Source organism: Periplaneta americana, chromosome 8 (assembly GCF_040183065.1).
Source record: "Periplaneta americana isolate PAMFEO1 chromosome 8, P.americana_PAMFEO1_priV1, whole genome shotgun sequence".
Lineage (NCBI taxonomy): Eukaryota > Metazoa > Arthropoda > Insecta > Blattodea > Blattidae > Periplaneta > Periplaneta americana.
Window position 1 is genome coordinate 63098079 of NC_091124.1, and position 26196 is coordinate 63124274.

The 26196-nt window shown below is 36.6% G+C and overlaps 1 protein-coding gene across 1 annotated transcript; it reads right to left on the reverse strand.

Annotated features, from left to right (window-relative positions):
• Positions 1-714: 714 nt before the first annotated feature.
• Npc2f (Niemann-Pick type C-2f) lies at positions 715-22534 on the reverse strand. Its single transcript, XM_069832976.1, has 4 exons — positions 22402-22534; positions 13294-13398; positions 9288-9463; positions 715-2303 (listed from the first exon to the last, which is right to left on the reverse strand). Exons 1-4 carry the CDS (start codon positions 22472-22474, stop codon positions 2160-2162), a joined length of 498 nt encoding a protein of 165 aa, XP_069689077.1. The 5' UTR covers positions 22475-22534; the 3' UTR covers positions 715-2159.
• Positions 22535-26196: the final 3662 nt, after the last annotated feature.

Consider the following 26196-nt stretch of genomic DNA (forward strand, 5'->3'; position numbering starts at 1 on the left):
TTTTTTCGCCACACTGTTATATGCAATGCTTAGACCTCCTGACTTTTTATCTCCAACAATTCTAAGAAACAACAAACATAACCAAGCAAAAAGGACATAAGAGAGCTACCACCACAAAGTGAAACATCTATAGCTATTAGCCTAGATCATATATACCCAGATTGCTCGGCGTTATAGGTTTTGACGGTAACAACTTTTGTCAGGTTTACTTTGCTGCCATCTAGTTGTTACATAAGGAGTCACATCATAACTCCCATTTGAATAATTGCATTAGCAACTGTACTGCCATCTCGTGTTCGTTTACGGCGGACGGGTGGCGATCCTGGCGGTTGTTCCCTTCGAAGTGCAACGATTTTAACATAGGAATGAGCAATCTATATTTGATCTGGGCTATTAGGCTATATATATTTTTGGGGCTTTCACCTACAAAATTCTCAATTGTTTTTTTTCAAAGGAAATGGCGAAAATCGGAATTAGAAAGAGATGGAGCTCACATAGACAAATCCTCTAAGCCACATTCCCTTGCAAGGAAGATCGATCGCGTACCTTTTAATTCTTCCTCGCATTTCACTTTCATTCATTCATTCATTCATTCATTCATTCATTCATTTGACAAATCTGACAAGAAGTATCTTTGACACATGTAACTTCGAGAGACATTTCATGCCAGAATCATGAGGAATTTTGTTCAGAATTGTAAGAAAAATACATAAGGAAAAATCACAACAGTGAGGTAAATTATATTTGGAACGTAAGAAATTTATTACAAAAAAATATTTATGACAAACGAGGCTTGAGCATCACACAGGCGTCTCTGGACACCGTAATCGAGCACACACATTTTTTTGCGAAATCATTGAATTCACAGCTGGGTGTTCCTCTCAGTGTTTACTTCTACAGTACCATACATATAATCGTAATGGCAATATACTTACCAATAAAATGTATACCAGTCAAATAATTTCAACTCTTTTCGAATAAAAAACATAGACCTATTTTCCTCCCAGACGACATCTTTGTTGATTTATAGACTCAAATCGTAGTGATATTCTATAATTTTCATGAATGCTATGGACACTTAACACAGCTTCCATACTTCATGCTAACTAACATGAAAAGGCCGTGTTAAACGATAGATATTCCGAAATGAAGATCGCTGGTGAATTCCTTAGCATCATTCTGAGTGTAGTGATAACGAAGCATTCAGGTAAACTTAGTAAGGTATAGGACCACTTGCCGCTGACTGCATTTATAGCACCTTCTTTAGAATAAATCTGGAGACGCCCAAAAACTCGCGCTCTTCTTGAATATTTACATTAGGTACACATACACACATTTCCGAATCCCGATCAATCACACTATCACTATGGGCGTGAATTGTTTCCACGGTAGTTCAGAGTACAATTTACTCACAGGTCTGACATAAGTCCCTTACTATTTTCCAGTGTTCTGTAATAGAGACAACGAAGGCTAAACCCAACCGTATGAAAGAAGGTGAAAATCTGTGCAATTATAAGGAGGCCATTGCTATTATGGTGTTGATACACTTTCATTGTATACTTAACGTGACGAATTTTTGTAGTGGTTGTGCTTGCCTTGTGAACGATATGTCAGCTTACAGCTTGCCTTATACGATATTTGGAGATTTTCTTTCTGTGCAGTTCAAAGTTTGACTTGAGAAGCATTTGGCCGTCAGTTCCTGACGTGACAACAGTGGCTTGTTCGTCTGCACTTTAAACTGAAATGAATACTGTTATATGCTTTTCTTTTTATTTTAATTGAAGTATGTAATTGTTTCTTGTTTTCTATTACACAAAATGTAATAGGACAATATAATTAATAATATCAGCTTTATCTCACATGTACTTATGAAATCTTGAACAACACAGAGAGAAAATCCGTGAGCAAGCTGATTTACCTTAACTCGATCACAAATCTTGCCACCGCATAGTCTTAAGCTTTTGTCTTCGTTTGTACTGATGAGAAAAATTACTACGCGAAAAATCTTGCTATTCTGTTTTATCTTTCACATGTTCTTTAACTATGAGTGTAACAGAATTCAAAATTGGTTTAGAAGTAATTCTTCTGTATCAAATGTCTGGAAGATACCATACTCTGCAGCACACTATATAAGATGCGAGAAAGCTCCAAATTCCAACTTAGTGCCGGTATATTATATCAGCCAGTGTTACATTTTTTCCTGCATTGTGAAGGACACTGCTGTAGATATTCACGTCTATTGTATAGCATGCCAGAGGCGTATCAGCTTCATTCAGCAACATCAGTGTAAAGTACCCCCGAACCTGTGGAGCAAACGAATTTAGGCTTTCAAACGTTATCACATTATGTTGATTAAATGTTTCATGACTCCTGGAACTAATTGCCTTTTTACTAGTGTTTTTTTTTTAAATATTGCTTTACACATCGCATAAGGAATATCGATGGTGTTGAATAGCAATCTCGTATGTAAAAAGAGAACAAAATGAGATTAAACTTTATTTCTATAAAAGAAGTCTTCTCCAAGCTTCTGCAAACACGTCTTAAGTCAAGGTATGTATACAAACTTCACAAGAAGAGATTTAAATATCCTCGTATAACTGACATTTGTTCATTATCAAGATATTAAAATATTTCTAGATTTTCTGGAAAATTCAATTTTTTGACATACGAAGTTGCTGTCCATCACCATCGATATTGTTAAATACCCGAAGTGAGAAAAATGTTTTCATCAAAACAAAGAAAAATACACACTATCAGTTTGATGGTTCTTTAGGTCATGCGGCTGTAGTATTTAAGGAGGCAATTCGACCTTTACAGAAAAAATTTATAATACTGAAGTATCCTGATTCTTCAGCCATTTTAAGAATCGTCTCCATATCTAGTGCCATGTTTGTCATTCAAATACACATGAAAATGAACATCACAGGATACATCGAACACTAATATACATATTATGTCTTATAAGCAGGCTTCGGTCCTGGGCACAAAAACGCATGACGTTCAGAACGCACAGATAATAGTGTTGTGTTGGCCGAGTGGACTGGGAGATGGAGAGCGCCATTACTTCGTATCTCAACGTGTAAACAGTCCATCACAGTACGATAAAAATATATTTCACTCTGTACAGATGCAGTATATACAGTACATTCCTAGTGTAGACAATAAATGTCTACCATTAAAGTATTAACGTGAGTTGTAACCTTCAATCAGGTGTCCCTACGCCGAAGCCTGTTACACGTAACGCAGCCAAGCAGCAATACACACAACGGTAATGCACATTATGGACTCATCTGTGCTGTTGCAGTGGGGTTACTGCACACGGGTCATGACGTCATTTATACTCCGTGTACCTCATATATGTTACTCTGGTCCCTAGGCCGAAGCCTGCTTATAAGTAATGTCGGTTTGAGAGTAAACTTTTAGCTTGAGTGTACTGTGACAAAAAATAATCTAGTAATCTTCAAAGCAATGGCCATTAGATTATATGGTCTCCAACGGGGTTTGTTATCCCGCGACGCTACCAGTTTCTGATTGTTTGGTGCGAAGATTTAGGCTTTATACATTTCAATTTCAGTATACTTCCAAATTTTCGGAATTTCTTCCAAGCAGAAAGTGGACAATGGATCAAAAGAGATGGTAATCTGAATGCGCACGATCAGGACTGTAATATGCCGAATGTGCTAGATATTCGATTCCTCCTGTTTCCTGAATTTTTTTCATAGTTGTTCTTCCGGTGTAAGATCTCGCAAATGAATTCTTTTCGATTAACTAATGCGGAGTACCCCTATCTCAAAACTTCATCAGCTCGGTCTAGCTTTTGAAAATAAAGACTGCGACTGTATGTCCGTTTGGGATAAACTCTCCGTGAATCACATCTTCAAAATTCCACCAGACATATGACATATTTTGATACTGAACCAATTTTGTTTAACGATGACTTTGGCAGACTGACGAGGATCGAGCGACTGTTTTGAGGTAACTGGATTCCGGTAATGTATGAAATTTTTAATCAAATGTGACAATTGTCCTGATAAATCTTTGAAGAACCAAGTTCATCATCAGTGGATTTTCTTCCATTGCTCTGCGTGTATTCTAAATATTACATACCTTAAGTCTTTCAGGACGTTGTAAATCTGTAATGTCTCCTTCTCCATTATTGAATCGCTGGAACCATCTTTATGCTACACACTCAATACTTGTATATGTGTATGTATATTTGCCATCAAAATAATATACAACTTGTGTATCATGCGTTAATGGTGGTCCTGTTACATTTTTGTTTTCCAGGAAATCTCCCTTAACTACATTTTACTATTCATAACTATTACTATACAGAATGTAAGGGTTATAATTCCATTATTTTAACAGATGATTATTCATGTCATAAGGAAGAAAAAATGAAGGGTTCAGAATCGTAGTGGGTCAAGCGCTATTTACTAAAACCGTAGAAAACAAGGGTTAAAATGAAGTTATTGCCATAATTAAATGGAAACATATAGCAAGTAATATAAAGTAAACACATTAAAACTAAATGATATGTCAATCTTCATTAAACTATGGTATTAACTTAACTTTAACTCTTTCTCCGTTGTTAATAAATGGCGCTTGGCCCACTATGGTTCTGAACCCTTCAAATGCCCTTACAATTTTTTTCTAATTGTAATATTTAAATAATTATTAAAGTTTACAATATTAGATATTTTGCAACTTTGCTGGATAGGGAGGAGTGGGTTTATAAGTACACAGTACACCTCAACAACAGACATACCGGTACATATGCTCTGTTCTAATACAGGAGCTTACCATGATAATGCTGTTGTTTACATAAAACGAACAGCAAATACAAACTTTCAATCTCATTAATAGAACAATATGGTACATTTACATTTTATGTAACAATATTGCTCCATTGTACGTCTAAAAAATAAACAATAATGGTTTTCTGCACAAAATCACACGAACGTTTTTCTAAGGCAAAATTTTAATCTCTCCCGCTTCCGTAAAGCAGTATCATTTTTAAACAAATTTCTGGTTGTGTAATTTTTGAAACAGGGTAAGAGACTCCTAGTTTCTAAAAATCGTTGAGAAACTGCTACAAAAGTTCGCCGATTAGGTAATCTTCTTTGAGAAAAATGTTGACGGAACATCCTTCTTGTCTCACTTGAATTACGACGACTTTCTCCATAAATTAATAACATATGGTATTCCTAAACTGTGAATGACATTGTAAGTTTATCGAATACCCTGTACTGAACCGTCATCCGCTCGGCAGTATACGTATGGACAGGGAGCTTGAATTCAGCTGACTCTTCCTTACGTCTGTGCAGAGTACTGCCTGCTTAACTTAGCTATTTTTCATAACTTTATGAAACACTTTTACATAGCCAGTGAATAAAGAGTGAATCTCTATTATCAACTCTTTTCTTTTTTCAACCATCAGTTTGATAGTGAATACATCGTTCATGCATGAGCAATTGAGCATGCTTTTGTGAATTCATATTGTTCATCCTGCAGTAAGTGTTCGCTTAGTTTTTTTGTACTGCATGGAAATTATCTCGAATTTCATAATCGAGAGTTAGCCTAACATTGTGTACGTACGATTTATTGTTTAAAATGGAAGGATCATTGCTTCTATGATTGAAGCTTTTTAATTTCGCCAGTCGGTCTGTACAATAGCTGAAATTAATTGTCGACTTCTTTCAGAATATTAAGAAACCTAAACGCTATGTAAAATTTGAGACTCATAGGCCTAATATGACTTGCGATTATATATCCTAAATTTACATATTCATAATTACGAAACTGTTCAGATAACGATATGACAGTTTTCGTAACTTCGCTCCATTGGACTCAAATGACAGAGTACTACCCAGTTTAATCTTGATAAATTGTGAAATAATAAACGCATGTGAACAAACCTTGGACCTGTCGGTAGAGTTTCATCGTCATTAACGGCCTTTATTCTTGTTTTTGAAGGATTGTCTTTGAAGTCATGAGAAATGTGACGCTAGTCATCGATGAAAACTTCCACCTTTTGTTTCATAATCCCTGTAGAATTCGAGAACCTGTTGATTTCTATCATTATACGCACTCCTTCCAATGTCCTTATTTAAATTACATATAGGCTATGTTTCTGAGTATGCGTATATTTAATGTTTCTTAATATTATTGAATCAAATATTGTTGAAGTAGTAAATAACTTTACGTTTTTTCTTGACTATCATTGGCTGATTATCTCTCTACTGCAACACTCATTACTACAAAATTAGTTTTATTTTATATATTCTAATCTAGCTTGAAGTTATTTGCTTTCGATAAATTCTGTTATTGAATTTAAGAGTCTACGTTTTCACTACTCTGAATTTTTTAAAAATTTTATTTATAGTCGCTTTAACTACTATGGTCATATTGGGGCTTTACTATGGAGGTCATTCATTTTTGTCTGAAGTTCGGCGTTCTCTCTAATCCGAAGACATCTGACGCCCCGACCCGAGGTTCTCTCTCACCATCACGACATCCATCGCGCTGGCTGGAACTTAAACCCCGATCGGACCTCCGAGATGCTCTCTCACCAATATATCTATCGCGACACTGTACACTTCAACCCCCGACCGAAGCACCATCTATTTCCGGGCAGGAAATTTAAACTCACACTTATAGACGCTATCTCGTGTACAATGTTGCAACTATTAACGATAGCTGAATTACTGAAATAATATTTTAAAGTGTTTTTTCGTGGAAATTGGGTACCAACCCCCGCATTTGCCTTTATTATGAGTGAGAGAAACACACAAAAATCTCAGTCGCGTTGGTCGACCCTGGGTTTGAACCGGAGACCTTTCGTGTACGAATCTCAAACGCAAGCATCTGAGCTACCATACTCCGTACTCTGAAATCTCACATAGTATTATCATAGTCTAGTATATACAGTCACGAAGCTCAATACGTATTAAATATGTGTCTATAGATCAGTTGCTAACCACTAGTATCGCTAATATCGCCTCATTACAGACAATGCGAAATAGTATCTGCACAGTCTATTGTTTCTAGTACCCTCATAAACTCAAGCTTCGTGACTGTATATACTAGACTGTAGTATTATTATAATCTCTCTCTGTCTTTTATGACTTGTACCGATATTTTCTGTAATACTTAAACGACATTTTGTGTTAAAATTAGACCGCCACTGTGGTTCCCTGCTAGCGCACAGGACTTATATGACAAGGAGCCCGAGTTAGAATCCAGGTTGATCCATCATGAATTTATAACTTTTGTTGGACAAGCTCGTGGTCTAGGCAACGCAGGGGTTTTCTTCTGGTAATCCGGTTCCCCTGTGACATTCCAACAATTCTCCAGGGAGAGGAGTACGAAAAGGATGCCCTTTACCACCTACCCTGTTCAACATCTACCTGGCGGATTTAGTGAAGAACTCTTTTCAGAACATGGGAAGGGTGATAGTAGGAGGAAGAAGAACAATAAAGTGGTGATAGCAAAGGAAGAAGAATACCAATAAAGTGCATAAAATTTGCTGATGATATGGGGTTGTTAGCAGAAGAGGAGACGATACTAAAGGATATGCTACTGGAGCTAAATGATAGCTGTGAACGGTATGGGATGAAAATAAATGCAAACAAGACGAAGACCATGGTCATAGGAAGAAACGTAAAGAAGATAAATTGCGAATTCTAAATTAGACAGTAGAGCAAGTGAACAGCTCCAAATACTTGGGGTATAGTCTACTATAAGCAGTAACATGAGCTACTGCCAGGAAGTCGAAAGGAGGATAGCAATGACAAAGGAAGCTTTTAATAGCAAAAGGAGCATCTTCTGCGGTCCTCTGTAAAAAAAATGATGAAGAGACTAGTCAAGTACTTTGTGTGGAGTGTGGCATTGTATGTGGCAGAAACATGGACATTACGACGAAGTCCAGAGAAACGACTTGAAGCGTTTGAAATGCGAATATGGTGAAGAATAGAGCGTGTGAAATGGACAGACAGAATAAGGAATGAAGCTGTATTGGAAAGAATGAGTGAAGAAAGAATGATGCTGAAACTGATCAGGAAGACAAAAAGTAATTGGTTAGCTGTCTGACAAGAAACTGTCTACTGAAGGATGCGCTGGAAGGAATAGTGAACGGGAGGAGACTTCGGGGCAGAATAAGACATCAGGTGATAGACGACATTAAAATACATAGGCCGCCAAAAAGATGTACTGTATATCCTACACTCTTTGTCGGATTGTATCGGGATATTGTTGCTTTATGTATCTGGCCGCCAACGGCGAACACTTTGAACATCTAAAGTAAGCACGTGCTTAACTGAAGACAGTACTACATGTGTATTTAAATGTAATAAATAGTTTTCGTTCTTTAAAGAGTGTATACATTTTTTCGGCGGACTCTGTAAATGCATCATATGCGGAGAAAAATGGCAAGGCCGAAAATAGGAAAGATTAGAGATACTGAGTTTGTAGTGAAAAATTTACTTTAGGCAGAAAATTATGAGTGAATGATTCATCGTCATTACGAGTTTAATGTAGACCAACCCCGTGGTGCACTTGGAATAGTTTCTGACGAAGTTGTCTACGTTTCTCGACAGTAGTGATATCTATAAGCCATGCTTCTAGAGTCGGAGTAAATAACGACAAGTTAAGGGCCTGCCAATGCACAAAGCATTAAAGCACTCTTACAAAAAGTAATTTATTATTCTAAGTTTACTTATCGCAGTAATGGATATTTTATTTTCACTTCTTATATTCTCTTCCTTGCCAATTCAAGAAATGAGATAGAATCACTTATGATCATCATTAAAGATAGGAATTTACCCACAGAGACTACAAGGTTAGGTATGCATAGAGTGTTCGTTGTACGCACGAGAAACATATCCCCATTCAATTGCTGCTATACAAAACACATTTCAGTTATAACTAGCCATACCTCAGGCTTCACGTCATTCATGACGTAACGATAGTCTAAGCACAACTAACCTAACATCCTCATGTTGTGGTATAAATTCCTACCTTTAATCATCATAAAGATACTGATGACTAAATCTACTTAACTGTTCGAGCTTGGATACGAGTATTAATGAACAAAGAAATTCATATTCATAATTGATCACTCAGTCAAAATAATATGTACAGTGCGTTCGTAGCTCGACCGGACTTGCCGGTCGTTTACGTGTAACTCTGGCGGCAGGCGCGCCAATCTTCACCCAGTCCAAGACAGCAGAACGGTCCGACCGAGCTACGAACGCACTGTATATAGTATATATTTTGGAAATTCTTACCGGCACGAGATTTGTCCCAAACGTGACGTAGGCAGAATACTGATGTGTGACGCCACTCACTACGGGGCATGTAGTGCCGGATCCATCGGCACAGGGTTCGGGAGTCATATCCAGGTCAACTATGATGCCATTGACCTTCGCAAACGCCTCTTTGTGAACTGTTTCGGATTGGAAATCTATGTAGGACAAAATATGATGTTGGAAATATTAATTGTGGAACAAATTACAGTATGCATTATCGCGTAATTTCCTCTTTCCCCTGAAATTTTTGGTTTAAAATACACCCGGAGAGAGGAATTTATGCAAGTATATTTTCTGAACGGTACGGTGGTATGAAGTGGTCTAAGGCTTAACTCACATGGACCACAACTTTGCTATTATTTTTCAGTTTTTGTGTGGTTGTGCTGTCGACGGAACCGACCACACGCGGACTCTTTTGTGCGAGATCGTGCGTATTTGCTTGCTTTCCGCACAAAACCAATACGCGGTAAGTGTGAAATATCACATTCAGTATTCCCAACGTAACACACATAACAATTTCCCTCCTCTTACCGCTTAAGCTCCATATTAATTTTACTGCTTTAGGCTTTTAACATATTATTTTTAGAGACGTTTAATATAGTAATAATTAAAAATTGGAAATTTACCACTGCAATTTCACCTAAATTGCACTGTTAATTATTGTTTTTAAATATTTGCAAAAATTAAGTAAACTCTACAACACCACAAAAGTTACTGCATTTGTAATGCAAGTAACATTAAGGAAGCCGTGAAAAAATCAACAAGATTACAGATGCCGATGTTATTACTGCAATATGTTATATAAATAATATTGTTAAAATATTAAAATGAAAAATAAACCATTACATAACCTTACCGTTTGTTTTAAGTTCGCATTTATAGACTGGGGGAAAAAAAGACAGACGTATATCACGGCCTGCTGGAATATAGTAAACACAGAAAACATTTTATAGCAACAATGTTGAAGATAGATATTTTAGTTTTTAAAAGTTGCCGTCATTGAACAGAAACCAAGATGGAGATTTCATTGCAACTAATTAGAAATTCCTCTTTCAGATATGTAATAAACGATCTTCGCACAAAATAATGTACGATACACGAGCGGTATGTTTATTTTCATGTTCTCGGAAATTAAAAAAGCTCAACTACGTTTCGCTTTTTCAGTGTTTTCCTCGAACATGAAAACATCAACATGCCGCTCTTGTAACGCATATTACTATTTTGTTGTCGCTTGAAATTCATATCGACCACAGACAACCACACCGGAAGCTTGCTATTTGCCAAGAAATCGTATGTCGTGTGCAAGGGTACAGTGTCGGTGTGTCGCACTGTGTGAGTTGCGCTCGACCACCGACAGCGACAATTCTGTGGTTGTTCTGTAAGTGATACCGACCACTCACGACCACATACGCCGACAATGACTTCAGTCTGTGGTTCGTTTGAGTTACCGTCACCTGTTTCCATACCATAGTGAGGATCACATAAGTTCAGTTCCCAAACAGCAAATATTTCCGTTTTGTCAGTGTTGCCAATGTCCTATGTACTGAATGACTCTGTACTCTGAATGGCACACATTTACTTCCTTGGAGGAGTCACTGCCACGCTATTTCCTCTCTTTGACATTGTAATAAAAATCTTAACACGAAAGAAATTCATTAACATGTGAAATGGTATTTTTATCAATTACCCACGTGCATTATCATATCCAAGTATGTTATATCTATTATCTGACTATTCTTGAATTATAACCACAACACAACACATAAAATAACTATTATGTATTAATATTAATACTAATATTAATTAATTATTGACAAGTTCGATTTTCACTATCTTCCAGTAACCGACTCAGAATCTAGTAGTATTTAGTTTTCAAGAACGCCAGTACCGAAGACGCTTGCCACGGCTACGACTGTAATACCAACATAACAGTTAAAAAAACATTACCAGTTGTAGTATTTGTCAGTACCGAAATTCTAAACGAATTTGGCAAAAGAAAATTCAACCTTCAAACTAGAAAATCACCATAATCCACTAGCATATGTAGTAATGGGGGAAAAATGGTTAGATTTCACCCTTAGGCTATTAAGTTAGTTGGTCTGCCCTATAATTCCTGCCCACAATAAAATTTAACCACCTTTTTGTGGTTGTGTTGTGGCCCGTGTGAGTTGAGCCGAAGTATTTATAAAAGTTCTGTAAGTATAATTTGTTAATTCAACCTTGAATTGAATTGACCTTGATTTTAAGGGAGAGGGCAGTGCGATGTTATTAGCTACATCTGTTGTGCTGACTCTCAAGCTAGGCTCATTCACAAACCCACACCGGCTGACAACGCTAAGGTTCGCTGCGTACCCAGGTTCCTAGCGGCAACTCCACTCGTCCCTAGATCAGCCTCCTCCACGCATTGCCAGTGGGAGTTCGGGGAATTCTATGGAATGATGACAGAATGGAGAAACGTTGATGGAATAATATAGGTGCCTAATATAGACAAACGGGAGAACTTCGAGAAAAACTCCATTTGCGACCTTCTCCGCCACACGTGTCACTATGGACAAATCTAAAAAAAAATATCGTATTTTACTTGTTTTCATGAAAAAGAATTATCCCTAGTTAGGAACCACAGGTTTAGATAAATGAGAGTGCAGCAAGATTTTAAATTACAACTTCAATGTGACACGTGTTGAAAAAAAGTAGAAAAACGCTCCTCTAATGGATTTCGTTCGTATTCAGCATCTACGAGATAATTCATGGGGAAAATATTAATGGACAATATAATAATTCTTAAAAATATTAATGAATCCTCATTTAAATAAGAAACACGAAGTCCTATACCGACATAGGCTACTCAGAATCGGTTTTTAAGGATTTCCTGCTTTGGATTTCTGTTCTCTTCTAGTGTTTAAATTATGATTATTAGTGGCTAGAAAAAGTTGTAAGTTTAGGGAGTACATTTTCCTGACAGAAAATAAAATTTCCGCAAGAATGAAGTCTTTCTCATGTTTATTTGTTACTATAACGATTAGGGTTACGTTAATTTTGTAATTAATTTGTGTATGTATTTACAGGCTATTATATTGTTAACCAAATTAATTTTCAATTAGAAGTAAATGCTTCAGGTATTAAAAAGTTTCTTAGAGAAAAATAGTATCTTTTTTCCTCTATTTGGGCTACAATTATGTTAAGTAATTAATTTACATAATATTTTTATAACTATTTCTCAGTTTCATAATAATAATAATAATAATAATAATAATAATAATAATAATAATAATAATAATAATAATAATAAATTTCTCTGACACAAACACGTTTGAAGAGATGTCGCCTGTGCCATTTCTTTTATCACTTTATTTTGTTTTAAAAAAATAAAATATCAGATCTGTAGCCACTTTTGGGTGAGTCTCCATTTTGTCTTTTTTTTTTATAAAATCTCATAAATTTGTAGTAAAAATTAATTAGTTCCATGTGTATTACTAGTAGGTATATTTCGGATGTCAATGAATTGTGAGACCACCAGTGTAGCTCAGACAGTAGCGCCTATGCCTTCTGATCTGTAGCTGCGCTTCCGTGGGTTGGTTTCCCGCTTGGGCTGATTTACTGGTTGGGTTATTTTCAAGGTTGTCCTCAACAGTAAGGCGAATGTCACGTAATCCACGGCGAATATTCGGTCACATTTTGCCAGTTACCATCTCACTATCATCAATTTAACCGACGCTAAATAACCCAGTAGTTGGTACAGCGCCGTTAAATAACCGATCAAAAAATTTAATAATGAGAAATCATTCTAAACAACTATACGGTATATAGGAAAGCATTTTTGTATGGGAGAAGTTGAAAATGCTTACAAAAATCTCTAAATTCGATCTTCATCATCATACAATGGAATCTATTTGTATTTAGTATAATTAAAAAGTGAAAATAAATATCGAACGGAAAGAAAATTTTGATAGACGTCCAAGCCGATGTGTAGAGTGTTTTTACTTACCTGCCTCGAAGACAGCCGTCACCTTCCTCTTAGTGCCCATGGTGACGGAACATGGTTGCGAGGCACATCCGTCTAAGTCAAAGCTTATCGCATTGTACAAGGAACCTGGACATACAATAGTCTAGTCTCAAGTTTTGAAAAGATTCATCCTAGCACTTTATTTCTTATACTCCATAAATGCAAGTTATTATTATTTAACATAGATCAATTGCCTAGTTGCTTAGTAAGCATTTTTTTCCAATAAAAGTCTTTCATAGTCGATTTAGATGTGACGAAGAATTCCTGAAATATCACGTAAATCGAAATACTTCGGACATTTTTACCCCATCGCAGACGCTACCGAATATAGAACTCAAATATTCTTGCTTAGCTCGTGTTGACTTTCCGATACCCGGATTCGTAGTGGCTCCTTGCACATAAGCTGAATTGGCCCCCATTGTGAGTCCTATATATGGAATGAACCGTAAGTAATGTCATTAATTTCAAAGGGTTATTCTTTGAGATATTTGAAACAAAGAAGTTTAAAACAATTTTACTTCTTTTTTACTTCCTTTTCCTGAAAAAAAAATATATGAAACATTTCATAGCATATTTTGGGAAAACCATTGAATTAATTTCCGATATGCTCAGTCAGTTTAAGAGATCAGTGTATTATGATGATAAATGATTAAAGGAAATTTAGTTTTGTCTTTTAAATATGCGAAAATTTTATCCCAACAAATGTAAGTTTTCTTTCTGCAAAGGAATTTTAAAACGTGATGCACTCTGACAACCCTCTAAAGGTTTGGAGAGATGCAGCTTGTGTAATGCGAGAAATGGGTGAGACAACGAGAAATGTAAACATAAAACACACAATTGATTTGAATGAAATTTGATTTTTTGTGTGTAAGTTTACCGCTTACTACTTTAAAAATTACAGTGGAAGGGAACTATTTATAATTGGCTGAAGAAAATGCTTGTAGTACGACAAACGGAGATTTTTTAAACCATTAATTAGATTTGTATAACGTAAAATAAGCTTTTCTTGTTTTCTATGTTTACCGAATATTTAATTAAATTAAATCGAAGAATTAAAAAATAATATTTTTAATTCAGTTCATTTTATGTAAAATAAGCACATCGTATTTTTATTTTTTCCTTTCGAGTTTAAATGTTTTAAAATTTTGTTTTTTTTTTTTTAACGTGACATAAGCATCATTATTGCTTACATTGTCTAGAATTTTCAAGTGGAATGGGAGAGTAGAAATATGTTTTAATCTTTCCAAGTTAATTTGACATAACCGTATCTTATTGTCTGCGTTCTATAAACATTAAATTAAAATTAGGTTGTAGAGGTTATTTTAAATTTTCCAAGATTTTATTTAATGTGAACTGAACGGTGTTCATCTCGCTCCCTAACACAGTTTAAAGACAAAAATTAAACGGTATATCATCTGTATTATTTCTAATGTACTTGGCAATGACCTTCAACTTTCCTGTTCACTACAAGCCAGGTGAATATGTTGTTCAGAGCAACACAGCCTTATATGTACTCTCTACTGATTACACAGCGTTGCACGATCTCGTAATTAATGTATTTTAAAATGAACATTTTTCTGGAAAACTATTTAAAACATTTTTGGCTTTTTAGATGTTCTTTACCAAAGGAATTATCGACCAGAATTAATTACATTACTTACGGCCGAAGTCCGACAGGAGGCCCAGATGGCATTCGTAAATCCGATGTTGACAGGTTGGCCATCCACCCTTACAGAGCCAGAACCCATCGTTGGAAGCGTACCTGATAAGCCCCAACTTTCCGAGCCCCAAACTCTTTCATTTCACAATCAGAAATCCGTAATGCCCCAATACTTCATCTCAGCCTATTTGTAAGAATGTTGCAGATGATAGATAAAATGAGAGGGAATGGAGTGTCTTAGTGGCATGATAGAGGAAAACGGGAGTACACCAAAAACACTCTCTAAAACTCTGTTGTGGCTGAAGTGTGCCTCTCCTTTAATCTTCTTTTTCTTTATTATATCCTGTTTCTTCTCCTTTCGTTGTTTACGTTTCTTCCATGGAGTTACTTCTGCACCTGAAGATAACTCCATAACTAATACAACAATTCACGTACCGAAGTATTTTTCTCTGAGGTGGCCGCGTATGTAACAAGCAGTACTGCCAATCTACTACAGTTCACAATTGTATGGATAAACGTTTCAAACTGATATGAATGAGATATTTGTAAATGCTACCATCATCCTAGCTGGGCAAAGACTGTTTTTTTTTACAAAAAAAAAGTCTTTGGATTATGGTTGTTTTGTGAAAACCACTGAAAATTTCCACTTCTGTAACATAGGTCTATGATGTTTTTTCCCCCTAACAACTAATTCAATAGATGGCCGTTACAGTACGCTCAACATATGCTTAATTTACATTACATATGCTGTAATTTATATTTTTGTTTTATAATTTTAATTTGTACTCACTAGCTAGCTTACTTACTTACTTACTGGCTTTTAAGGAACTCGGAGGTTCATTGCCGCCCTCACATAAGCCCGCCATTGGTCCCTATTCTGAGCAAGATTAATCCAGTCTCTACCATCATAACCCACCTCCCTCAAATCCATTTTAATATTATCCTCCCATCTACGTCTCGGCCTCCCCAAAGGTCTTTTCCCCTCTGTCCTCCCAACTAACACTCTATATGCATTTCTGGATTCGCCCATACGTGCTACATGCCCTGCCCATCTCAAACGTCTGGATTTAATGTTCCTAATTATGTTAGGTGAATAATGCAATGCGTGCAGCTCTGCGTTGCGTAACTTTCTCCATTCTCCTGTAACTTCAGCCCTTTTAGCCCCAAATATTTTCCTAAGAATCTTATTCTCAAAAACCCTCAATCTCTGTTCCTCTCTCAAAGTGAGAGTCCAAGTTTCACAGCCATACAGAACAACCGGTAATATAGCTAGCTAGTTACATAAATTAAATTAAATTAAATAAATATCTCAAATTTGCATTTTTTGGACTGTGGTTATTTTTTTTATTTTCAATTTCTTTTAATGACCGCGAAGCACGGACCGCTTGGATGGGCAGTACGCTACTCACAGCCACCGTGGCGGGTACTTCAGAGCCACCGCGACGAATACTTCAAGTTGTATCTGCGCTATATGACATTGAGGCAGATTTTAATGCAACTAAGCCGTACAAGTATCAATCACTTGGACTGAACAGGTGAATGTGGCGCACGTCCATGTCTGGCCAGACATCGATTGATAAAGCTTCTTAAGACTGACAATTGAAGGTCCGCATTGTGATACGAGTTAATTAATATCGCTTCTATCATTTTGACAGGTGCTTGCACGTCGTAGTGTGATTGATTTTGTATCAATTATGCGAGATTACAACAATTTCACTGATATACCTATTAAACAATGGAGTATGACATTGCGTGTTTAACTTCAACTAATCAGAACCATCTACCACCGCAATATTATCGTTTTAAATTATCTGTTTTGTTTCATCGTTACTGCTTGATAATTTTTCCCTCCTACATTTAATTTAGACCGTGATTGATAGTGGTGTTAAGGAATGTGGGTTCTATAATTTGAGATACATCCCAAACCTAAGGCCTTGTGCACAATTACATACAAATTCCCCAAACATATTGAGCAAATATATGTATCCAATGCCTACCCACTTCACTTTACGTGATTTGGGTTCCGCATTTGCGGCTAGATGGCAGACTGTGACCCATTTTCTAGTTACACACCACTTCGGCGAGCTACGATGAATATAATGTGTACTAGGTGAGTGTATGTGTAAGTTTTCGTGTAAATGTTGTATATGGAACGAGTAATGATGTTGAGGAAGGGAGAAGGGGGAACCCGGTGCCGTTACGTAACCTAGTCCTGTCGAATAACACCAAGGGGGCCGCCAGGCTTAACGTTCCCGTCCGACGGACGAATCACTATCAACAGTGACATATGCTTTCCCTTCATATGCACTGCGAAGAGATTTGGATTTAACCTTGGAATATTGGCACACAATCTAGTGATTAGAAGTTGTGTATCGCCATCTCTCCTAGTCCCGAGGTAGACCGCGCCAGGGATCGAACCCGGGCCGGCTAGTCTGAAGGCAGACACGCTACCACAGAGCTAACTCGGCGAACTATAGAGTAAGTGTTAGAAATATGAAATAGGGGTACAAATATGAAATAGCGTGATGTACGACCTGAGACGTGATGTATTCCAGCGGAACCCGTCTAAATTACTACGCACTGATGCTCTCTTTCGAGGGAATGTGTTCGTTTGCAGTTAGAAGCTGAACTGTTGAAACGTTTATCATTATTGCGTTTTCGAAGAAAATTATAATTTTGGCGGTAAGTTCTCTTCTTGAATACACATTGTAATTCCTCAATGTTAGAAATATTAATGTTGTATATTCTTAAAGAGAAATAATCAACGTTTATAGCAATGTATGTTTAATTGATTTCGTTTTCAAATTATATGTTTTGAGGTTGAGGTGGAATGTACCAACAACACTGTCATTGATCGAAAACTACATTTTACTCCATGCTTGTGGGGTTGTGTAGGATGAAGAGTAGATTTCTGAAACCAGCTCCATCATTTAAAATTGTTTAGAATGTTTTCGACATAATCATGATAAGCTAGTAGAAATGTACATATCCACCAACATCTCTTATTTTTCTTGTACGCCAAAAGGATATAATCAAATCAGCACGCCTTCAGCTATTTCACTCAGGGACATGTTTGCAACTGAAGTTTGTAGGTGTTGATACGCTTTCAAGTTTTCTGTAATGCTATAGGGCAGCGGTGGCGAAAACGTAATCGTGCGTCGAGCCACTGTGTAACCTGCAACGTGCATAGCACCTATGGAGGGAGGCGGACACCCGAAGGGGAAGTGAAGCAATTGTCTTATTAACGGATTTTCATTTTCCTTACGTCAAGCACTTACATATAATTTTATACAGTACAAGGCTACAAACTAATGTTTAGTACGTGTAACGAAGAAAGAAATGAACAATAAATGAACAATATCACAACCTAAAATTAACTGTCTTCAGAATGTCTCTGCGACAAAGTTTCAAAATCAGGAATTATGTCACTTACTGCCAGTCGTAGTTGATCACGAAGGTATTTGTCTGTCAGTCGTGATCTAAATTTGGTTTTTACTATTTTAATTGTTGAAAATAATTTTTCACAAACGTAAGTTGTAGCGAACATGGCTTCAACAGAGCAAGCGAAAGAACGAAGCTTCGGATATTTATTTTTTGGCAAAGATTTGAAAGTTCAACATTTGTCAAGTCCTTACATCTAGCTTTCATATGACATCACATAGTAAATGAGTGAGTTCGAATTGAAGAGCTAGCCACATTGTTCGTACATCTGCTGAAAAAAGGATCGACGTACAGAGATGGTGATGATGATGATGATGATGATGATGATGATGATAACAACAACAATAATAACACTTAACCTTTTAATGTTTCATCAGTAACATGCAGTATAATGTCGTTTTATGTTATACAACAGTTTTCCTCGTAATACTTGTGAACAAATCATACATTTAATATTCTCATCATATTGACAGCAAAAAAATGCGTCCTCCCATCCTACTTGGAACTTTTGTACATAGTTTCGAGAGAGACATATGCCACTCGCAGGTCAGAGACAAATACAAATGGAACGGAGTTTGACTCCAGTGAGTGAGAGGGTGGGGGTTGGCGGAGGTTAGAAGCAGCTATCACTGCGAGCCACAATGTCTTGCGAGTCACGTTCTCGCCACGGCTGCTATAGGGCACCACAGACTTTTCAGTAATAAGCAGTACATTTATTTACTACAAACTTTTCAGAAACAAGCAGTACATTTATTTACCACAAACTTTTCAGAAACAAGCAGTACATTTATTTACCACAAACTTTTCAGAAACAAGCAGTACATTTATTTACCACAAACTTTTCAGAAACAAGCAATACATTTATTTACCACAAACTTTTCAGAAACAAGCTGTACATTTATTTACCACAAACTTTTCAGAAACAAGCAGTACATTTATTTACCACAAACTTTTAAGAAACAAGCAATACATTTATTTACCACAAACTTTTCAGAAACAAACAGTACATTTATGTACCACAAACTTTTCAGAAACAAGCAGTACATTTATTTACCACAAACTTTTCAGCAACAAGCTGTACATTTATTTACCATAAACTTTTCAGAAACAAGCAGTACATTTATTCACTACAAACTTTTCAGAAACAAGCACTACATTTATTTACCACAAACTTTTCAGAAACAAGCTGTACATTTATTTACCACAAACTTTTCAGAAACAAGCACTACATTTATTTACCACAAACTTTTCAGAAACAAGCAGTACATTTATTTACCACAGACGTTTCAGAAACAAGCAGTACATTTATTTACCACAAACTTTTCAACAACAAGATATACATTTATTTACCACAAACTTTTCAGGAAGAACCAGTGCATTTATTTACCACAGATGTTTCAGAAACAAGCAGTACATTTATTTACCATAAACTTTTCAGAAACAAGCAGTACATTTATTTACTACAGACGTTTCAGAAACAAGCAGTACATTTATTTACCACAAACTTTTCAACAGCAAGATATACATTTATTCACCACAAACTTTTCAGAAACAACCAGTGCATTTATTTACCACAGACGTTTCAGAAACAAGCACTACATTTATTTACCATAAACTTTTCAGAAACAAGCAGTACATTTATTTACCACAAACTTTTCAGAAACAAGCAGTACATTTATTTGGGGGAATTGTTTAGAGAACAATTATTTTAGACAACTGATTAACAACATTTGTAAATTTGATTGTGAGCAATTGTATGTAGATGTGGATTAGGTCTAACAGATTTATGCACATATATTCTGTAAACGTTTCTAAGCAAATCTAGAAATTATTACTCCCTATAGTATTCTAAAAATAATTGCGAAGTACACAGACTTAGCAGAAAATGGAACTAAGTAGCAATGGTACTGATGAGATTGGTAGGTACCTATATCAATTTTTTGTCATATCTTTAGAATTGTACAAAGAAGAACTTCTTTATTACTAAACTACGTATAAAAAGAATAATTTGATGCTCCTGAAGATTCAAAGCCAAGATAGAAACTAGAAAAAAATATATATTATTTTGGTAAGGAAAATAGATAAGATAAAGTGTTTGACCGATAATTGCTCTTCGGCAAGAAAATACTTGACATATACATTGTTAAATTTGTGCAGATAAAGTCATACTTGTATAAAACAACCTTTACATTCATCGAAGAGTATTTAACAGATATCATGATAGATAAATATTCATTTACAGTAAATTATGAAATTTATTTCAAGATCAATTTGCATTCCTTGTGTAAACAGGAAATGACGTTGGGTACCATTAGATTAAAAAGCCTAACATTTGTACCATGATATATTATTGTTTGTTTTGTGATATCTTTAGTAGTTCATATGTCTAAATTCTTTTCAGTTCTGCCAGTCTTCTAGGTTTCCTTTGCAAAATTTTCTGTAGGTTTTTATTTTTGGTACCGAAAGGTATCTTCTTGTTTAAGTATTAGGAGTAACGCATTAGTCGGAAGATCTTTTGCATTATATAGGAAACATCGTGTGTAAATCTTCATGATAAAATGGTTAATGAATAAAGGAACTGACGATGAAACTTCTAATGAGTTACACTTTGATCAATTCGCTGCTCTCCAAACAATTTTCTCTGGTCCTTCGGAATATGTAACGTAATGCGCATTGAATTTTTACAATACAGAATCATTATTGATAATTTTTCTGCTTCCTTACCAGTGTAGTTGGAAAAACTGGGAAATGAAAAGTTAATGCTATTTAGTCAATTACAGAGATTTTAATTTTTATTAGTAAAATATTTTACTCATGATTAGAACATCTGCTACAAGAATCATACTTCCCGATTTTATTTCATGTAATTTTGAATTTAGCCAGTTCCCTACAAAAGAGTAAAGACCGCTGTTTTTTACTAAACAAAACAACTGAAAATTTTAAAATCTACGCTGGGTACGATTGCTTGACACGTCACATACAGAGTGATTTATATAGAACTGACACATTTCTTTCTTTCTTTATTTCAAATCGAATGATGCTAGCCACAGTTTGTTATGCCTCAAATGTAGGGTATCTTTGGGAGATTACTAACCTCTATAGCAAATGTTGAAAATACTTTATTTATTCGGCTGCAAATTCACTTAATGACCAGTTTTTAACGTCAAATTAAGCAGGAGTTTTGATTCCCTGTCAGGAGATGCGCAGATGTTTATTCTTTATTCCTTATTGTTGGCAGCTGTTTTCGACATTTTGTTTTAGTCACTGAAAATGCAGTACACATTAAATTAAAAGCTCTACCTTGTGAAGCAATACTGGATTAGGAATTCAATTACAGCTACTCAAAGGGCATACCGGAGAGAATTTGGTGTTCGTAATCCCCCCCAAAGAAACACAATACTGGGATTGGTAAACAAATTGGAAACAACTGGATCTCTAAAAGAATATGACAAATATACAGAATAAAAAATAAACATCTGCGCATCTCATGACAGGGAATCAAAACTCCTGTTTAATTTGACGTTAAAACTGGTCATTAAGTAAATTTCCAGCCGAATAAATAAAGACTTTTCAACATTTGCAATAGAGGTTAGTAATCTCCAAAAGATACTCTACATTTGAGGTATAACAAATTGTGGCTAGCATCATTCGTTTTGAAATAAAGAAAGAAAGAAATGTGTCAGTTCTATATAAATCACTCTGTATAATGTATAGAAATAATATACTCCAGCAACTGTGTATCATGAAAGAGAGGAATCTGCGTTAAATAAACGAAAATCTGTTGATGTGCTGCAATTGTAATGAAAAAAAAACAGAAGAAACAGGCCTGCTTTGGAAAGAAGGTGTACAATGTCAAACTCAAGAACTTGACAATGCAAATTAACTGGCTGAATTATTGACAGTCTGTATGCATTAACACATACATTGCGGGAGAGACTATTGATATATAGGAAGATAAGTCCAACGTTTCGGAGAAGATCTATACTTACCACAATCCTCGAAATCGACCGCCACGGTGCATGCGCACCAGGCTGTGATCACCAGAAGCGTCGCGCGCAGCATCTTGTCCTGTTGTGGTTCTGCGCGGCTCTGCACTCTTTTAAATGTATCATGGCGAGATAAGGACGGGCGTCATGTGACAAGTCCGGCGCAGAGTACATCTGAAATCGTCAGTGGTGGCTCACAACTTTTCTGTATTCTCCATAGATTGTGATATGATGTTGAAGAATAGAGATTTCGTGGGATAAGAAAAGCAAGGGAAACCCAACTGCTTGAGGAAACCTGCCTCGTATTCTGTTGTCCACCAGAAATCTGTTGAGGATCGAATCCTGACCAGATAACAGGTTTATTGGTCTGATAGACCAAAAATCATCACTTTTCGATTCACGAACAGTAGAGAATCAAACATAGAAATTATTTTAATCATAACTTTAATCACAGTCTAGTATATGCAGTAACGAAGCTTGAGTTGTGAGGGTACTAGGAACAATAGACTGTCAGGTACTACTTTGCATTGTCTGTGATGAGGCGATAGTAGCGATCCTAGTGGTTAGCAACTATCTATAGATGCATATTTACTACGTATTGAGCTTCGTGACTATATATACTAGACCAAAGGTGGGCAGCAAGAGCGGATTCTACTCTCTCACGGGGAGCCATATGATTTCCCTTCATCCCTTTCTTCCCCGCCGAACACCGCGCAGCGTTGATTCAGTGATGGACGAATATTAAGCGTCCCCGTTTAGAGTCTAGTTCCGCTCCCGATGTCCAGGCTTGTACTAGACTTTGCTTTAATGTCAATGACAAGATGCAACAAGGGTCGAATCGACGTACCCATCAACATAGAACGCAGTATCAAAACACGTAAACTGTGTGATTCAGTAAGCATAGGGAAACAGGCATAATGAGTTTGGTTACAGAAGGGTTTCCTCCCGCTGGGTACCAAAAATGCTGACAGACGAGCAAAAACGGACCCGGAAAGACAATTCAGGTTTTCTATGAAACAAGAACTTAATACAAATATTGAATTTGAGATATAGACCATAAAACATTTTAAATATTTTAGCCTATAACAACATTCTGCTTAGAAAGACATTCAAATATTTCTAGAGCGCGGTGTGTTTGTTGGAGGTAAATAATATTTTATCAGGAAGGAGATGTGTTATTAAGGATTCAATATATGTTGGAAACGAAAAAATGACTTAACATATGTTAAGTTGTTATTCCAGGGAAGGTCACCAATTGTTCGGAGCTCCTGGAGCGTTATGCAAATAAAGGGTATATTTTTCTCTCACGCATCGTTACAGGAGTCGAAACCTGGGTTCACCGTTATGATTTGAGAGAAATCGTTCGTGCTGATCTTCGGAATAGCAATAAGAATTTTAACCGGGATTGCGCAGTTGCGTAACAAATGACAGCGACTTCGTAGCAAAATAGCTGGATGTTTATGAAAGATGTAGGAATACTTCACCTGAAAGTCATAAACTACCCTCGCAATTAAAGATTCTTAGAAAGACAAAAGAGGAGACAAACCTTTCATAAAGATGCAATAGGTGTAGATATTCATCAGGGATGACATTAAGTCTATCTGTTAAGACCAAGTAGGCTTTTTGTGTACTCATGTAATGAGTTGCGTGGCGATTGTGCTGCCTTGCTAGGCCTACTAAATCATTCACTGCAACATCCATTCTTCTCCAGCTATTAAATCCGTATACCGTTTCTTTGGTCGTCGTCTGCCGTACCTCATAGATATACTGTAGTCTATATTGAGTCATCATATTCCTGTCAGGAAAGAAATTCAAGTCCTGGGGCTCTTCGGTACCTCTTCTACAGATCTATAGGTATGAGAAGTTTACAATCCACCACCACTGCCATCAGTGTCATCTATCAATCTTTGAAGAAACCACGAGGAACCACCTACTACGGCGGACGATCGATTCAGCGTCGTACAAAGACAAATGGTGTCTTATCCAAAATGGAGATGGCAGCGATACGGTAGGGGAATTGTGGAGAGTATTGGTAGAAATGCGAGAGTAAAACGGGAAACTCCTGGTAAAACATTCAGAGCATTGACTTTGTCCATCACAAATAGACTAAAATTCCGCTATCGCTGGGTTTTGCAATCGGATACACGATACCCGTAAGCTAGCGCTCTGTCATCTTAGCTTCGTCGGCTTAACTTAAGAGCGTTCTCTTGTTTATACGTCTCGTTATTACCTTATTGTAAAATATTTATTGTGAAGTATAGAGGACAGTTGGAAGGGAATTGTCGTCTGTACAATTTTCTGGCACCTATCGGAATTTATTATGTCTACAAGCTTCGAAACTTCGCTGAATTATGTCACTATAAGACTTTCCTTAATTTTAGTAAGTATTTAACATTGTCTTTGAATAGAGCGTTACAAATTTACATGCTAATAGATTTTCCAACCTTTAACTTAATAAGTAGTCTCCGACCTTATACTCTTTTTTATACAGAAAATAGGCCCGAATACAAACATACAGCCTCGAATGGACTTATTGTACACTCTTAGAGAGAGAGAAAAAAAAGACCGGGCTCCAGATTCTATGTCCGATTCGGAAGACTTCGGGTGCATTCGTCAGAGCATGATACACACGCAAACGAATATCTTCTGTCATAAATGTTTCCAACACTCCACTGCCACCACTATATGATGATTATATAACATGCTTCTTACAGAGTCATTGTCTCTCCCGCATAGCGTAGTCGGTAGCATTGTGGCCTTGTATTCGAAAGGTTTCGAGTTCGAATCTCAGTCTAAACTTTGTTTTTTTTTTATTCTCATTTTTTACTTCTTGTATACTGATAATAACCAGTATTGTGAAATATTTAACAGAAAGTTGAATATTTACAAGGGCAAGTTAGATACATAATAGCAATCCTTTCCCTTCCATCTTATATTTAAAGAGACTAAACGAAATCTTCTCGGATATAAATAAAGAAAAATAAACCTTAAGTAAAAGAAATCCTCCTCGGATAGGAATAAACAAACATAATTCTTTTCTTTGTTTTAAACAAAATAAAGAAATACATCTCGGAGACCAATAAACAAAAATCAAAATAGACAAAAAATTCAATACCGGGTATGTAATCCCGCCGCATCTATAACCGCCTGCATCCTACTTGGTATGGATGCGATCAGGCATCTCAGGTACTGTCGACGTGAAGATACACGGTCCCAAGCGTCCTCGATAATGTTCCAGAGTGCATCTTTTGTGGTCGGCCGACGTGGCATTGTATTTATCATCGCGTTCACAGTTTTCTTCACCTCCGACCACACATTTTCTAGAACATTCAGATCTGGTGAACAGGGAAGCCATTCTATCAGTCTGATATATGGCCTCTCTGAAAACCATCTCATGACCTCGACACATGTGTGAACACGATGATTATGATATCATCATCATCATCATCATCATCATCATCATCAGGATACATAACATCCGTACAGAGGGAAGCATAACATTTTGTATTGTTGGGCATTAAGATTTCCGTCGAGCCGCCATGGAATACCCAGACCGTCACTTGACATCCAGCCCCAACATGGAACAGGTACACGGCCACTGCGAAAGCGAGTTGCCACATGCGTAGGATCGTATCGGGATCCCCGTGAACGGTAGACTATTTGCCGCCCGTAATTGTTAGAGGAAAAAGTAACTTCGTCTAAAAATATTACCTTATTCCAATCGAAATTAACATTTTCCTGTCCACACCTGTGGAGTAACGGTTAGCGCGTCTAGCCCCGAAACCAGGTGGCCCGGGT